Source organism: Tachypleus tridentatus, chromosome 7 (genome assembly GCF_004210375.1).
Source record: "Tachypleus tridentatus isolate NWPU-2018 chromosome 7, ASM421037v1, whole genome shotgun sequence".
Lineage (NCBI taxonomy): Eukaryota > Metazoa > Arthropoda > Merostomata > Xiphosura > Limulidae > Tachypleus > Tachypleus tridentatus.
In genome coordinates, this window is record NC_134831.1 from 132,969,529 (window position 1) to 132,988,024 (window position 18,496).

The 18,496-nt window shown below is 31.6% G+C and overlaps 1 protein-coding gene across 2 annotated transcripts in view; it reads right to left on the reverse strand.

The window, feature by feature from the left end:
* Positions 1-10,674: 10,674 nt before the first annotated feature.
* LOC143256635 (uncharacterized) overlaps positions 10,675-18,496 on the reverse strand; it is a 68,559-nt gene continuing 60,737 nt past the window's right edge. For both annotated transcript variants that reach the window (XM_076514107.1, XM_076514106.1), the window contains exons 5-8: positions 17,332-17,613; positions 16,560-16,670; positions 13,572-13,671; positions 10,675-13,140 (exon numbers count right to left, since the gene is read on the reverse strand). In XM_076514107.1, the coding sequence (XP_076370222.1) occupies positions 16,620-16,670; positions 17,332-17,613 (333 nt within the window). In that variant the 3' untranslated portion in view covers positions 10,675-13,140; positions 13,572-13,671; positions 16,560-16,619. The remainder of the gene's footprint in view (positions 13,141-13,571; positions 13,672-16,559; positions 16,671-17,331; positions 17,614-18,496) is intronic.

Sequence of the window (18,496 nt, forward strand, 5' to 3'; positions counted from 1 at the left end):
GAAGGTAAAGAACACAACAAAAATAGACGCATTGCATTGATAGGATAGTAAAACAACAAAAGTCCTATATAGTAAAACAACAAAAGTCCTATATAGTAAAACAACAAAAGTCCTATATAGTAAAACAACAAAAGTCCTATATATTAAAACAACAAAAGTCCTATATAGTAAAACAACAAAAGTCCTATATATTAAAACAACAAAAGTCCTATATAGTAAAACAACAAAAGTCCTATATATTAAAACAACAAAAGTCCTATATAGTAAAAGAACAAAAGTCCTATATAGTAAAAGAACAAAAGTCCTATATAGTAAAAGAACAAAAGTCCTATATATTAAAACAACAAAAGTCCTATATAGTAAAACAACAAAAGTCCTATATAGTAAAACAACAAAAGTCCTATATATTAAAACAACAAAAGTCCTATATAGTAAAACAACAAAAGTCCTATATAGTAAAACAACAAACGTCCTATATATTAAAACAACAAAAGTCCTATATAGTAAAACAACAAAAGTCCTATATATTAAAACAACAAAAGTCCTATATAGTAAAACAACAAAAGTCCTATATAGTAAAACAACAAAAGTCCTATATATTAAAACAACAAAAGTCCTATATAGTAAAGAACAAAAAGTCCTATATAGTAAAAGAACAAAAGTCCTATATAGTAAAACAACAAAAGTCCTATATATTAAAACAACAAAAGTCTATATATAGTAAAACAACAAAAAAGTCCTATATAGTAAAAAACAACAAAAGTCCTATATATTAAAACAACTATATATTAAAACAACAAAAGTCCTATATATTAAAACAACAAAAGTCCTATATAGTAAAACAACAAAAGTCCTATATAGTAAAACAACAAAAGTCCTATATATTAAAACAACAAAAGTCCTATATATATATTAAAACAACAAAGTCCTATATGGTATATAGTAAAAAACAACAAAAGTCCTATATAGTAAAACAACAAAAGTCCTATATAGTAAAACAAAAAGTCCTATATAGTAAAACAACAAAGTCCTATATAGTAAAACAACAAAAAGTCCTATATATTAAAACAACAAAAGTCCTATATATTAAAACAACAAAGTCCTATATAGTAAAACAACAAAAGTCCTATATATTAAAACAACAAAAGTCCTATATATTAAAACAACAAAAGTCCTATATATTAAAACAACAAAAGTCCTATATATTAAAACAACAAAAGTCCTATATAGTAAAACAACAAAAGTCCTATATATTAAAACAACAAAAGTCCTATATATTAAAACAACAAAAGTCCTATATATTAAAACAACAAAAGTCCTATATATTAAAACAACAAAAGTCCTATATAGTAAAACAACAAAAGTCCTATATATTATATTAAAAACTGCTTACATTTCATAAAAACCATTTCATACCACCTAACTCGTTCATTTTCTATCAGGCTACTCATTTACAAAGCGGATATGTGACACTTCTAACCATGGGACAGCTGTAAGTCTTCGGATTTGCAACGCTAAAATCAGGTGTTCGATTCCTTTTGGTGGACACAGCAGATAGCCCAATGTGGCTTTGCTATAAGAAAGCACACACACACACACACACACACACACACACTTTAACCATATAACGGGGAATAGAGGAAGAAGAGTGAATTTCCCGCCATTATTCAGTATTAAGCACACACTTCATGCCGATACATTGTTATATTTAATATTATATATTTAAAAAGTGGGTTTTCTCGTCATCACGGATTAAATTTAATATTGTTTGACTCATCATCCTCAACATCGATTGGAAATCTTATTATGTATGTAGTTTTATAATTTATAAGTTTCAATCCTAACGGTACCTTGTGTGACACGTGGTTTAAACACTAGGTCAGAAACTACAAGGTTCAAATGCGGCGTGTCCTAGTTTAGAGTCTCTGACCAGAAGGCTGGTAGCCAGTCAGTCGCACCTGCTGCCTTTACCACTTCTCATAACCGAATAGCTAGCTGGATTGACCGTTGCATTTTAAATGCAACCACAACCAAAAGGACAGAAGACGGTAAGTGGCGTATTACAGCCCAGCATGCTTACTGCGAGATTACTCCCTGATGCAATAACTTTAGGTGTAAACTTTTCAAACATATATTAACATGAGAAATAATCTGATATGTAAAAAGAAAAAGCCATTCGTGTTATCACACTGATATCTCGGCCGTTGCGGTATCGATCGGAGCGCAACTTCTATGAAATGACAGCTCTTTCTGCCGTGTCAAGCAAGCTTGTTTTTGTAAAATTCTTCTAGCCATGTATGTATATAAAGTTATATATATAACATTAAAGCAATAACGAGAACTGGGCGATAAGAGAAATAAAACAAGAAACACCGTTTATTCGTAGTTAAGTAAAAAAACTACACTCTGGGCCTGTGCTTATTTGGAATTAAGCACAAAGCTACACAATGGGCTACCTATGCTCTGCCCACCACGGGTAGCGAAACCCGGTTTTTAGTGGAGACGCCACTAGAAATACAAGTTGTCTCAATACTGGAGTATCCTAAGTGATGAGGGTATCATATTTATGTTACACGTCTGTCTTTAGGCCTGTTATCTGCTGCAGTTGACACAGGCAATCTTACTTACTGGGTAAACTGGGCAATTGTCTGAGGTCACAGATAGAAAGGCCCTCGATGCTATGCCTTTTAACCTACTTCTGAGTTCTCTATCCAGTATGGGATCCCATTTACTGAATTCTGCTCGGTGATCCAGAATGACAAAGACAGCTCCTGGTAGTTACACTATCTAAATATGTAATAAAATATTGTATTGTATATCTGGCGATTTAGTGAGCGCCATAATTTAAATAAAAACACACATTTTCACAGCGTTTCATAACTTTTATTATTTTACTGGTACCGATTTTATAACTAGTACTGCTTTATAAAACGGACATTTAGACAGCGGGCCCTGTTGAATGTTTGTTCCTCGCCTCTGGTGAACAGTTCAAATTAGGGACGAGTATATTTTTCCCCCTTTACAAAGAATTTAGTGGTATGCATAAAAGCCAAGTTTCTACTTAAAAAATCAAAAATTAATTTTGGTTTCTGGCTGATCTTTGATTTCCGTTCCATGTTGAAACTTGAAAGTTACAAATTTCTCTTCCATTAACATTGACAACGACAACATGATAACCGATAGCATCTGAAAGCCAATTATATTTCGCAATCAGAAAAAAATATTTGATTTTTATTTCTAGTTTTAGCTAAATTAAAGCTTCAATCTTCCATATAATTCCAATAATGACAACCTTTTAAGTAAAACCTTACCTCTTTCACTGTGTTTTCAATCTTCTGTCACAGAAAAAATAAAATATATAATTTGATATTTAAAAAAAAATGTTTGATTTGTTATTTGGGGCTAAGTGCTGGTAAAATGAAACGCTCACAATGAATAGATGCAAGTGAGTCAACGTTCTTTAAATAAAGTATTTGTTTCATGAGCAAACGCATAACTGACTTAATCCAATCCTGATTCCTTGAATCAAAACTTATTTTACAAACATATGATTTTCTACCCTAACTTTTAATGATTAATTTTTTTGGTACTGATATCATTTATTTAGACATTTAAGCTCGAGGTGCCATCCAATTGAAGTGGTTAAATAATAAAGTACTGATTCTTGGGCCCGACATTGCCAGGTGGGTTAAGGCGTGCGACTCGTAATCCGAGGGTCGCGGGTTTGCATTCCCGTCACACCAAACATGCTTGCCCTTTTAGTCGTGGGGGCGTTATAATGTGACGGTCAATCCCACTATTCGTTGGTAAAAGAGTAGCCCAAGAGTTAGCGGTGGGTGGTGATGATTAACTGTCTCTCTAGTCTTACACTGCTAAATTAGGGACGGCTAGCGCAGATAGTTGTCGAGTAGCTTTGCGCGAAATTCAAAACAATCAAACAAAGTACTGATTTCAACGACTCCCATTTCTTATTATTTGACGCTTATTATTGTAAAAAGCAATTACCTCCCTAAAACGCTCAAAACTGTAAGGGATCACCTCAAAACATATTCAATAATTAGGGTTATCAGATTTCTGTAGGTCCTATATAGTAAAACAACAAAAGTCCTATATATTAAAACAACAAAAGTCCTATATATTAAAACAACAAAAGTCCTATATAGTAAAACAACAAAAGTCCTATATATTAAAACAACAAAAGTCCTATATATTAAAACAACAAAAGTCCTATATATTAAAACAACAAAAGTCCTATATATTAAAACAACAAAAGTCCTATATATTAAAACAACAAAGTCCTATATATTAAAACAACAAAAATATATAGTAAAAAACAACAAAAGTCCTATATATTAAAACAACAAAAGTCCTATATAGTAAAACAACAAAAGTCCTATATAGTAAAACAACAAAAGTCCTATATAGTAAAACAACAAAAGTCCTATATATTAAAACAACAAAAGTCCTATATATTAAAACAACAAAAGTCCAAAAGTATATATTAAAACAACAACAAAAGTCCTATATATTAAAACAACAAAAGTCCTATATATTAAAACAACAAAAGTCCTATATATTAAAACAACAAAAGTCCTATATAGTAAAACAACAAAAGTCCTATATATTAAAACAACAAAAGTCCTATATATTAAAACAACAAAAGTCCTATATATTAAAACAACAAAAGTCCTATATATTAAAACAACAAAAGTCCTATATAGTAAAACAACAAAAGTCCTATATATTATATTAAAAACTGCTTACATTTGATAAAAACATTTCATACCACTAACTCGTTCATTTTCTATCAGGCTACTCATTTACAAAGTGGATATGTGACACTTCTAACCATGGGACAGCTGTAAGTCTTCGGATTTGCAACGCTAAAATCAGGTGTTCGATTCCTTTTGGTGGACACAGCAGATAGCCCAATGTGGCTTTGCTATAAGAAAGCACACACACACACACACACACACACACACTTTAACCATATAACGGGGAATAGAGGAAGAAGAGTGAATTTCCCGCCATTATTCAGTATTAAGCACACACTTCATGCCGATACATTGTTATATTTAATATTATATATTTAAAAAAGTGGGTTTTCTCGTCATCACGGATTAAATTTAATATTGTTTGACTCATCATCCTCAACATCGATTGGAAATCTTATTATGTATGTAGTTTTATAATTTATAAGTTTCAATCCTAACGGTACCTTGTGTGACACGTGGTTTAAACACTAGGTCAGAAACTACAAGGTTCAAATGCGGCGTGTCCTAGTTTAGAGTCTCTGACCAGAAGGCTGGTAGCCAGTCAGTCGCACCTGCTGCCTTTACCACTTCTCATAACCGAATAGCTAGCTGGATTGACCGTTGCATTTTAAATGCAACCACAACCAAAAGGACAGAAGACGGTAAGTGGCGTATTACAGCCCAGCATGCTTACTGCGAGATTACTCCCTGATGCAATAACTTTAGGTGTAAACTTTTCAAACATATATTAACATGAGAAATAATCTGATATGTAAAAAGAAAAAGCCATTCGTGTTATCACACTGATATCTCGGCCGTTGCGGTATCGATCGGAGCGCAACTTCTATGAAATGACAGCTCTTTCTGCCGTGTCAAGCAAGCTTGTTTTGTAAAATTCTTCTAGCCATGTATGTATATAAAGTTATATATATAACATTAAAGCAATAACGAGAACTGGGCGATAAGAGAAATAAAACAAGAAACACCGTTTATTCGTAGTTAAGTAAAAAAACTACACTCTGGGCCTGTGCTTATTTGGAATTAAGCACAAAGCTACACAATGGCTACCTATGCTCTGCCTACCACGGGTAGCGAAACTCGGTTTTTAGTGGAGACGCCACTAGAAATACAAGTTGTCTCAATACTGGAGTATCCTAAGTGATGAGGGTATCATATTTATGTTACACGTCTGTCTTTAGGCCTGTTATCTGCTGCAGTTGACACAGGCAATCTTACTTACTGGGTAAACTGGGCAATTGTCTGAGGTCACAGATAGAAAGGCCCTCGATGCTATGCCTTTAACCTACTTCTGAGTTCTCTATCCAGTATGGGATCCCATTTACTGAATTCTGCTCGGTGATCCAGAATGACAAAGACAGCTCCTGGTAGTTACACTATCTAAATATGTAATAAAATATTGTATTGTATATCTGGCGATTTAGTGAGCGCCATAATTTAAATAAAAACACACATTTTCACAGCGTTTCATAACTTTTATTATTTTACTGGTACTGATTTTATAACTAGTACTGCTTTATAAAACGGACATTTAGACAGCGGGCCCTGTTGAATGTTTGTTCCTCGCCTCTGGTGAACAGTTCAAATTAGGGACGAGGATATTTTTCCCCCTTTACAAAGAATTTAGTGGTATGCATAAAAGCCAAGTTTCTACTTAAAAAATCAAAATTAATTTTGGTTTCTGGCTGATCTTTGATTTCCGTTCCATGTTGAAACTTGAAAGTTACAAATTTCTCTTCCATTAACATTGACAACGACAACATGATAACCGATAGCATCTGAAAGCCAATTATATTTCGCAATCAGAAAAAAATATTTGATATTTATTTCTAGTTTAAGGTAAATTAAAGCTTCAATCTTCCATATAATTCCAATAATGACAACCTTTTAAGTAAAACCTTACCTCTTTCACTGTGTTTTCAATCTTCTGTCACAGAAAAAATAAAATATATAATTTGATATTTTAAAAATAATGTTTGATTTGTTATTTGGGGCTAAGTGCTGGTAAAGTGAAACGCTCACAATGAATAGATGCAAGTGAGTCAACGTTCTTTAAATAAAGTATTTGTTTCATGAGCAAACGCATAACTGACTTAATCCAATCCTGATTCCTTGAATCAAAACTTATTTTACAAACATATGATTTTCTACCCTAACTTTTAATGATTAATTTTTTTGGTACTGATATCATTTATTTAGACATTTAAGCTCGAGGTGCCATCCAATTGAAGTGGTTAAATAATAAAGTACTGATTCTTGGGCCCGACATTGCCAGGTGGGTTAAGGCGTGCGACTCGTAATCCGAGGGTCGCGGGTTTGCATTCCCGTCACACCAAACATGCTTGCCCTTTTAGTCGTGGGGGCGTTATAATGTGACGGTCAATCCCACTATTCGTTGGTAAAAGAGTAGCCCAAGAGTTAGCGGTGGGTGGTGATGATTAACTGTCTTCTCTCTAGTCTTACACTGCTAAATTAGGGACGGCTAGCGCAGATAGTTGTCGAGTAGCTTTGCGCGAAATTCAAAAACAATCAAACAAAGTACTGATTCAACGACTCCCATTTCTTATTATTTGACGCTTATTATTGTAAAAAGCAATTACCTCCCTAAAACGCTCAAAACTGTAAGGGATCACCTCAAAACATATTCAATAATTAGGGTTATCAGATTTCTGTAGTGAAAATTGGAACACTATTTTTTATACGGAGCGACACTATAATATCTCTGAAACATTTTACGTTGCAGTAAGAAACGTTTGACAGACAATCTTATGTTTATTTTATAACGCTAATAATAGAGTTTTGATACCCATTCTGTTGCTTCGTGCCCAACGACAAGAGCCAAAATGTTTTAAAGCATCACCTTTTAAAACTATAGACAAAACCTCCAAAGGTTATTTAATTATAAAATAATTAAATACAAAACTAGCCTAAGTTGTTTTAAACCTAATCGAAAAAAGATTGCTATTTTGTATGTCTCTTTTTCTTTATTTATTTCTTTTTCGCAGCGGGAAGATCTTCAAATCTCAATTCCTGCGGTTGTCCAATGAGAGGCTAGGTTAAAAAAAACGTATAACAGAGGGAGGCAACACAGTACATTGTGATATGTCTTTGTCAGGTTATTTTCTAAAGCAAAATTAAAGGAGCCGTGTATAATGACAAGCCGTACGTATCAAAATCACATTGAAGAACAGATAAACTAAGCACTTTTACTGTTTCTGACAGCGTAAAAGAAAATAAAAAACACACTAAAAACTAGGACATCTGGTGAACCTACCCATAATGCCTCAAATGAGCAACGCCTTTCTCAGCCTTGTGTTGGCTTCCATGAAAAATAATTAACTATCCTTTATGGCCTTTAAACAGATTTTTCTGATGCAAGCACACTTATTCATGTTAATTCATTCGTCTTTTTTAAAACGATTTTTTTCTTGGACATGATTTTAAGTTTTTGTTTAGTCTTAAATTATCAATTCTTAAAATCGTAATGCTAAGTGAAACCGTTGTAAGGTCTTCCTTCATTTCGAAACACCATTGCAATCTTGAATTAAGATAGCCAATTAAAATAATCAAGTCAAAGTTGTATTATTATGGTAAGTTAAAACCGCTTTTTCTTCTCTCTTTAACTTTTACCAGTATAGAAGATACTATAGCTTGGTGCAATAATTTATTTAGCCTCTTAGCTATCAAACTGCTTTTATAAAAATGATAATAGTTCACGACCTTGAATTGTTATATGGTTATGTAACTAGAAATATTAATTTGAGTATCCACACGCATAATGTATATTTATACAATGATATGCAACACTAACTATAATTGCTGTAATTTATATAATGTTAACACAACATTAGCTATATATATGCTAATAATCTCATATCAGAGGTTGTTTTTGAATTGAGCGCAAAGCTACACAAAGGGCTATTTGTGCTCTGCCCACCACGGGCATCGAAACCCGATTTTTAGCGTTGTACGTCCGCAGACATACCGCTGAGCTACTGTTTTTTTTTTTTAAATCAAAGAACAACATTTTAACTCTATATCAAAATAATTAAAGAGCATCGGTTTCATTATAAATGACTCAGCTGCAACTCTGATAGTCTGTAACGCTAAAAACCTGGTTTCGATACCTGTGGTGGACACAGTACAGATAACCAATGATGTATTTTTATGCTCTAAACCAATAAAAACGTAACCTTTACAGTTACTACAGTCCCTCAGAAGCAAGTGGAAGATAATCAGATTTCATGTTTTGGTTTGTGATATTTTTCTCTTAATTTAATGTATTTGTTGCATTAATTTACTATTTCAAAGCATAAGTACATATACAGATAGATATCACACAGAAGTTATTTGGAAGCCTGACTGAATTTACATGCCTGAGATTTCATATCTTGAAGTTTCGTCAAAGTCCAATCTCATAAAACGTATTTAATTTTAACAAAACTCCTAGTTTTTATATAATACAAATGAACACTTCTGAAACATATTGTTCTATTTATAAAAAAAAAAAATTACAAATTACGAAATCCTTTAATTTTTAAATGAATTAATCGCATTAAACGATTTGAGAGCCACCTAGCGGTAGAATAAATTATTAACGTGGCACGATTTATGATTAATAATCGCAAGTATATATATATATATATATATATATATTCATTTATCATGTTGTTTGTAAACGTTTGAAGATTTGTTTGTTTTAAACGTATTTAAAAGCTCACTTTTTAAGAACATTTGGACGATATTAAAGAGCGACTTCTGAAGGAATAAATTACAAATAAAATTAAATACAAAGAAAACATTACATTTCCTATATTGCTTTTCTTATAGCAAAGCCACACCGGGCTATCTGTTGAACCCACCCAAGGGAATCGAATCCATGATTTTAGCGTTGTAAATCCGTAGGCTTACCGCTGTACTAGCTGGGGACTTTTCGATATTAGAACATGTAATATACATACATTGGAATTGCAGTATGTATAACTATACACATACACAGATTTAAAATATCAAAGAATCTTTCGTTTTGCAGCAGTGGTTTATACGTTCTTGGTACATTCTTTTTTACGTTATAATTAGAAATAAAAAATGGTGTATTTTATTTTGCAATAATCAAAACTCGGGCGATTTCAGTAAGCGTTTATTTAATGTTTTCAGCATGAAAGTAACGTAACTAAAAAAGCGTTTGCTAATACTTATTATGCATGCCTTCACACGAAACGTATCCCACAGTTACGTACAATACTTGTCATCAAATGGCGATGCTTTGTTTGTTTTGAATTTCACACAAAAACCTACACGATTTCTGTCTACGTTAGCACTCCCTAATTTTGCAGTGTAAAACTAGAGGAAAGGCAGCTAGTCATCACCACCCACCGCCAACTCTTTTATCAACGAATAGTGGGATTAACCGTAACATAATAACACCACCATGGCTGAAAGGGACAGTAGATTTGTAGTGACTAGGACTCGAACCCCGCAACCCTCAGGTTACGAGTCGAGCGCCCTAGCCACCTACCGAGGAATATGTTTTGTAAAAAAAAAGGTTATATTTATTATTTTTTTTGTAAAATAGTATTTTACTATTTCAGTTAATTTATTCTATTATCAATATAAAAAACAAAAACTGCTAGTGTCATTTCTCTTGTGACCATATAACCTGTACTAAGTTATATATGTCTCTCTGCTTTTACTGATAATCAGAAGAGCGTTCTGTTACTTTGAGAAAACATTGAACCAAAGATTGAACCAAAACAGTTTTACATTTCAAGTAGTGGTAATGTTACTCTGTAGCTTGAATCTCATTAGTTTAGTGAACACAACAAAATAACATTACATATATAACATTAATATTTGGTATGATCCACAACAGGTAGAACTACAATGACATAATCTCCCACACTTATTCATTAAGTTTTTAATGAAATTTCAAGAATCATCACATACACACATAGATCGGTATATCAGACAAATGTACTCAGAGAAACTATACAGAAAATATTTTTTAAAGAATAATATGTGTGCATCAATGCATGCATGCGTGTCCATATTTATATATATAAAATATTACGATCGCCATCTAGTGGATACTAACTGAATCATAAACTCAATTTTTTATTTAGTACCAAATCTACATTATGTATAACTTGCACATTATTCTAAGTGAGGTGCGTCTACAAATAATAACGAAATATTGTTGAAGTTTAGCAGTTTGTTTTTGTATTACAGCCTACAAACCAACGCTATGTAATATTTAATTATGGCAGTGAGTAGTTAAGTTGCCGGACGTGATATAATGTATCAGGTATTTACGCAATAGCGTTTCTGGCTGACATATCAACCTAATTTTTTTACAGCATATAAAACATTAAAGTTTAAAACACTTGTACGGTTCACATATAAATTTGTAATTAATAACATAAACATACATGGTTGCATAAAATTAATTAAGTTACTTTCTTTTTTAATGAATATTTGATAGTTTAACTATATAAAAGTAAACAAGTAATTTTGTAATTGACATCCAAAATATCTAGAAATAGTACACCAACCAAATAGAGGAAAGAATAACAGTTGGTATGTGTTTGAATATTTTAAGTTTTGTAAAAATTATATACAGAAAAGCTGATATTAAAGCAAGTACACGAAAATGCTAATAAAGCATATCAGTCACATTTAAGCTTTGGAAAAAAATATTAACAGCTGTAGTAATATACTGATTATGTAGAATGTTTTCATTCTATCTCATTATTTCCATTTTAATTAAAGCTGTTCTGTTTAACCAGTAAATGAATTATTATTCTATATACACACATATTCATGAAGGACACAAACATAAAAACAATGAAATAATTTTGAAGTATTTTCCTATATATTATCTTAAAAAAAACATGAACAGCATTCTTCCAATCTCTAAATATTCAGATTACATCCAAAACTTACTTGCGTCTATCATAATACATAAAAATAAAATGAACTACACTGGTAACTTTTGATAATTATAGACAGTGTTTTCACTCCTTATATTTTAATTACGGAAAAATAAAAATGATCGAATTTTTTGGAAATACATCACAAGTAAGGTTCAAAGTAATTAATGAAGTTAAGCATTATCTGTCTTAAATCTTAACTTTATTTCTTATGACCTATAAAAAGTTGTGCTTTCAACACATAAAAACATTTGAGAGCCAAACATACATAACCTAAAAATTTTAAAACCTATGACGTTTTGAAAAAAACAAACCCCATCAAGAAATGAAAAAACATGATAAGCAATCTCATCTAGTTTTGTTATAAAAAAAGAAAAAAAAAACAGGAAAATAATTAATGACTTATTACTTCTGATAACCTCACTTTACATGTATATTCTTCAATCCGATATTAACTAAACTTTCAAGGGAAAGATTAATTAACTCAACTATGAATTACAGAACCAACCAGCAATTAGAAACAAATATATTTTATTTTGCTTTCAGATATAGTTATGAATTCAGTGATAGAACATATGGCACTATCAACTCCAAGTGCATCAGTTTGTTTGAAAACTTTAACCTATTTCTTTTAGCTTACACTTCTATTATTACACCAAAATACTGTACTTTTGAGAAAACATCTTGGTGTGTTTAAGCTTTTATCTTTTCTTGAGGGTGGGTGTGTAGGGCAATCTTGAGACCAAACTTGAGGGTGGGTGTGTAGGGCAATGTTGAGACCAAATGATTTCTTATTATTAATGTGTACAGCATTACCTGTGCTATCATTTCACAATTCTAATTACCACATCATCTGATTATACTTTTACATCAGTAAGTTTTCTCATAATTTTATGAAATTAATGACCTTACTCAGTTCCTTGCTTGGTTTTACATCAACCTTACAGACATCTACACATTTCTGTCTAGTAACTATAAGCATTATTACACAATATAGTGATGTAATCCATTTCTAAACATTACAGTAATACCTATAGAGCACTACAGAATAAATAATAAGAAAATCTGTCTCTCTCCTTTTTTTCTTTTCATAATTGTTTTAGAACAAGGCTTTTCTTGGTTGTACCACCACTAGTTATGATGCACTTAACATCAGCAAGATAAAGAAACTCTGGCCAGTCAGTCAACAATGAAGTAAATAAACATATAAACAGTAAGTTATCTTTAAACTGAAATCTCATTAATCCTGATGAAATATGTTTTTACAACCAGTGAAAATACTGTGAAGTCCAGTGAAGAGCCATTGAAGATGTTGTGACAAAGGAAAAGACTAGCCAACAGTACCATTTTCAAGAAGAGTATATATTTGCAAATGGTTGTGGTTGAAAGCCAATGGTTTTGCACTCTATTGGTTACACAGTGCTTCATTCTTGGCACCTCTAGAAAAAGAAATAAAATTTACCTAAAGTCGTTCAAAAATATTTTTAAATTACTAAAAACATACTTTGTGTTTATAATTAATCACCGACTCATAAGTATGTATACAGTACAAAACATTTATTCAAAAATTATATACACGCACACCCTTTTTTTTGAAATTCAGAAATTACCAGTTTCTGTAGTAACTGCAATAAACATAATTTGCTTTATTTCAATATAGCATGTAGACATTGATAAGTTTAAAGCTTGTGTTATTATGGACAATCTTGAATTTCATTTTTAGGGCTATATTTTTCCAACAGGTAAAATAAAAGTTTCAAAAATATAATACTAGTATAGGAGTAATATTTTGAAAAAATACTTTTAAAATACTGGCTTTGCAATAATTATTAAAAAGTGTACCTAAAAACCACATGTCCCTATAACTTACAGGTATCTTGTGAGATCTTCTATGTCTACCAACATGGAGTCTTGCTGCATATTTAGGTCATCTCTTTCTAACAGTAACTGTACCAGTTCTTCATTGAAATCTGTAAGACAACAGTAACTCAACAACATTCTGAACTGTTAATTTTTTGTGATTGAGATAATTATTCATCCAAGTTTTAAAACAATTTCACATGGATGAATAACAGAATTTTAAACACTACAGCAGTAAGCACAAAATAGGGTTAAGGGTACTAGATTTAATTTTGGTTTGGTGCACTCCAATACAAATCATTCATAGCAAGACCTTTCTGGAGACGGTATTCTGTTTTTATAGAAGTACCTATATACTTTTAAGTTTTATACTTATAACAAATTACAACACAGGGATTTCAAAGATCAAAATAATAATGAAAGTATATTAACCTGTACATAAACTTACATACAAAAGAACATAGAAATAAAACACTCACTTGTAATAACATTATAAAAACTGTTTGCTTAATAAAATTTGTCACTTAGTAGTTCACTCATAAGAATATTATATCTAAAGCCTTTAGTCAGCACTATTTAAATACTTAGGTTCTGTTTTTTAAATGCCATAAGATGTTTAAATACCTATTAAATCAACTTTTACAACATGTTTGTCAGTGTACAATCCATACATCATGTAAGCATCTGTAATCTCAAGTTTTGTTTGTTTGTTTTTAATTTTGCACAAAGCTACTTGAGGGGTATCTGTGTTAGCCGTCCCTAATTTAGCAGTGTAAGACTAGAGGGAAGGCAGCTAGTCATCACCACCCACCACCAACTCTTGGGCTTCTCTTTTACCAACAAATAGTGGGATTGACAGTCACATTATCAAACCACTCACTAGGGCTATTTATTTTTATGTAAATTACTAAGTTGTTTATTAATGAATGTATTAAATCAAATTTCACAACATGTTTGTCAGTGTATAATCCATACATCATGTAGGCACCTGTAATCTCAAGTTTTGTTTGTTTGTTTTTAATTTTGCACAAAGCTACTCGAGGGCTATCTGTGCTAGCCATCCCTAATTTCAGATTCAATGAACCCTCAGATTATGAGTCGAATGCCTTAACCCACCTGTCCATGCTGAGCCCTCATAATCTCAAACCAGCCCTCACAGGGATTGAGGCAAATGGGTAAGCAGCTACCTACTGCTATTTATTTTTATGTAAATTACTAAGTTGTTTATTAATGAATGTTTTCTTACTTTAATGTGTTATTTATTATTATCTATATTTTGTTTTATAACAAGCTTCTAACATAACTAAAAGGAGACTGCAGTAGAAATCAAGACACATAATTATTCCTTTACACTATAGCAACAAGGCAACAAAATGCAAGTCCAGCCTAGAGTCAACAATGTGGAAAGTAAATTAATACACAAAGCACATTAATCATTTAATAGTTTTATGGTCTAAGTAATTCAAAATTAATTAATTATTCATATGAAATTAAGAAAAATATTAATATTTTCACTCCTAATTTGCTATTGTTTCTGAAAATCATTGACATACTTAAAAGTTTGTGCGTAATTTCTTTATACAGCTGAAATACAAAACAGAGGGTGCTAAAAGTAAAGTTGATTGACAGACAAGCTCTCACAATTTTGCTTTTTTAAATTTTATTTAAAACCAAGTTTATATTCCCCAGTAATATGTTGAAATTAAAGTTTTTCATACAATGCCATTTTTGCAAAATAGTGATTTTTTCAAATTAAAAGTTTATGGATAGAAAACATTTTGATATATGCAGTTATATTAATAAAACAATGTCTAGATCATATAGTTTGTTTGCCTACTGACTCGGAACTATATATTGCATAGTGCATCATTAGCCTTAACTTTTGTCATTTTATGAGGTTATATTAATCATTCAACTGCCAAGGATTTTAATTGAAATTTTTGAAAACAATGCTCCACATAATGAGTTGTCCACAAAACAACTTTGTCACTGATTGTATTGAATCAGATTGCCTTAATTACACACCATTACTTATTTCTTACTTTCAAACTATCCTCTATTTCTGATAAATACTTTGGGTACAAGTCACGATCTGTAATTTATATGATCTAATGAGACTGTACCACGCTTTTTCATAGAAGAGTGAGGACAATCTTATATCATAGATCTTGAAAAATGTTCTATTGACCAGTGTTTCTCAAATGCTGGTCTTTGTATTAATTTCTATCAGTCCTCAACGTGTCTTGGCTGTTGAAAGCACTGACACTTAAGTTCTTTTTCAATATCTGATGACAAAAAGTAAACTAAGGATTTGTTTATATTTTTCATGTTAAAGAAATAAAGGAAATTTCTGTTTGCCTACACACATTGTAACAGAGAGTTTATTGGTTCAGTTTGTTTTGAATTTTGCACAAAGCTACTCGAGGGCTATCTGCACTAGTCTTCCTTAATTTAGCTGCATAAGACAAGAGGGAAGGCAGCTAATCATCACCACTCACTGCCAACTTTTGGGCTACTCTTTTACCAGTGAATAGTGGGATTGACCATCACTTATAATGTCCCCATGACTGAAAGGGCAAGCATGTTTGGTGTGATGAAGATTTGAACCTTTGATCTTCAGATTACTAGTTAAGTGCCTTAATCACTTGGCCATGCTGCAGCCCAAAAGTCTGGGAACCACTGCTATGGACTATCAACTACATTCAGACATACCACAAGTATAAAAATCCACCTATATGTTTTAGTGATTCACATTTCTTTGGGGAGAGATATATCTGCTGATTTTGAAGAATATGATACTTCATCAATTTCAATACTTTGTTTATTATTGAATATTTCCAAACACTCATATTCTAAAAGTTAAACTAATATGTTTTCCAGATACATTTTTAAAAATGTTTAAACACAATATACTTAGGTTGCTAAAAAAATGACACAAGAAACATTCTTAGGAAAGAAAATATTTAACTTAGTTTTGCACTTGGTATAATACACTTACTTTCTATTTGTGTGTGCAAATCATTAAGTATAACTTGAAGTTGTGCTATGTTCATTTCTGTTAAAATTGGCGACTAAGGTGACAGTGCCCATCAGGAAGAGGAATACCAACCTACAAAAATAAAACAGTTACACTTAAGCTTTTAAGTAGCATAGACAAACCACAAGTTATGTTAGAAATGCACAAAACATAATTTTGTACAACAGTACCTTCACAGAATTTGTTTTGTAAGTAATCTTAAATTTCATTTATATTTCTTGCTTTTAGACTGTCATATATTCATCACATATACTTTGGATACAAGTCAAGGTTCGCGATTTTAAAAAATACTTTTTAATATTTAGAACATTCAAGGTAAAATCTGTCAATCAATACCAACTGAATAATAACTGAATAACTAAGGGTTCTTTCTGAAAGTTAGTATTGGTCAAAGTATTAAATAACTACTTTTAGAAAAATTATAAATAGAATAAATTAATCTGGATTTGAAGTTTAGTGGACAGCATCTGTTTGGATTGTAGTAATGGTCAATGTTTTGGTCTTTTCAGAAGGCCTCAGCATAGAGGACTAAATTTTGTCCAGTCTTAAAATTCAGGTATACAGCTGATGCCTCAAGAAACCTGAAATCCATTAAATAATTTTAATCCTATTTAAGCCTTTTAATTTACTTATTTTGACCATACTTCAATTTTACAATATGCCATACATTCATACAATAAGTTACAAGTTAATACCTAATACATAGTCAAGACAACCGACAGGAGAAACTTACTATATCTGCGATAGGAGATTTCTTTTTCCTTTGTTTTTCGACCTCCATCTGCATTCGAGCCATAACTTTGGCTTGTGCTAAAGCCAGCCTTGCTTCTGTCTGCAATCTAGCTTGTCTGGTGATGAAGTCTTCTTCAACTTTCTCTTTTGTTTCTCTGTTCTTGTGGGATGATTGCAAGCTCCAACGTCTAGGTCGATTGAAGAAAAATGATGGTCTCTGTCTCTTAGTACCTGACACTTGACTGCTATTTGTGGATTCTGTTAATGACTTGCTCGATTTTGTCTGTTCAAAAATATTTTTGATACTGAATTTGCTATAAGAATGTTTTGATCTTTGAAGAAATAAAAAAAGTAGATTGTGAAGTAAAATCAATCAAAATAATTATCTGTGGAATTGATGATAACAAAAATGTACACAGTACACACCACACTGAAAAACTAAAGTTTAAAAATGGACAATAAGAAATCATTTGGTCTTTCAAGACCTACTCTTGAGAAAAACTAAAAACTTAAATTGAATCTTTACTTTTCAAGAAATTGATGGCTGCATTTTTAAAACCTTGCTGGCCATGACATCAGTTGGTAGGAACTCATTTCATAAGGCAATCACCCTGTTAGAAAAATAAAACTTTCATAAATCTTTCCTAGCCTGTCTTTTCCAAACTTTAACCCTGTGTTCTCTCATCTGATTTTCTTCAGAATGTAACACTAACAAATCAAAGCCCTTTATCCTGTTGGTTCTCTGGATAATCTTGTATATTTCAATATGCTTATTTCCTACCATTTTTTGCTCAAAGAGAAAATAAATTAAAATACCTAAATCTATCTCCACGAGGTAAAAGCCCCCTTCTCAATACCTCTTTTTTATGTAAGGCTACCAAACTGTACAAGTATTCGAAGTTAGGTTGAATTAGTAATTTGTATTAAAAGGTGTATTTTTAAGACAACTGACAAAATACTGAATATAATAAAAGTGCTCTTCAAAATGTAATAAAGTTCTACTGATAACTTAAATAGTGACCTAAGTTCATGACACACATACCAGAAGTTATTTATTAAATAGTTGTTTTTCTCCATTTCTTCCAAGATCTAAATGAATTATGGCATTTTAATATATTGCACCTTGAATTGATTTCATGAGATAGTAGAAAGAAGGTAATTTAATA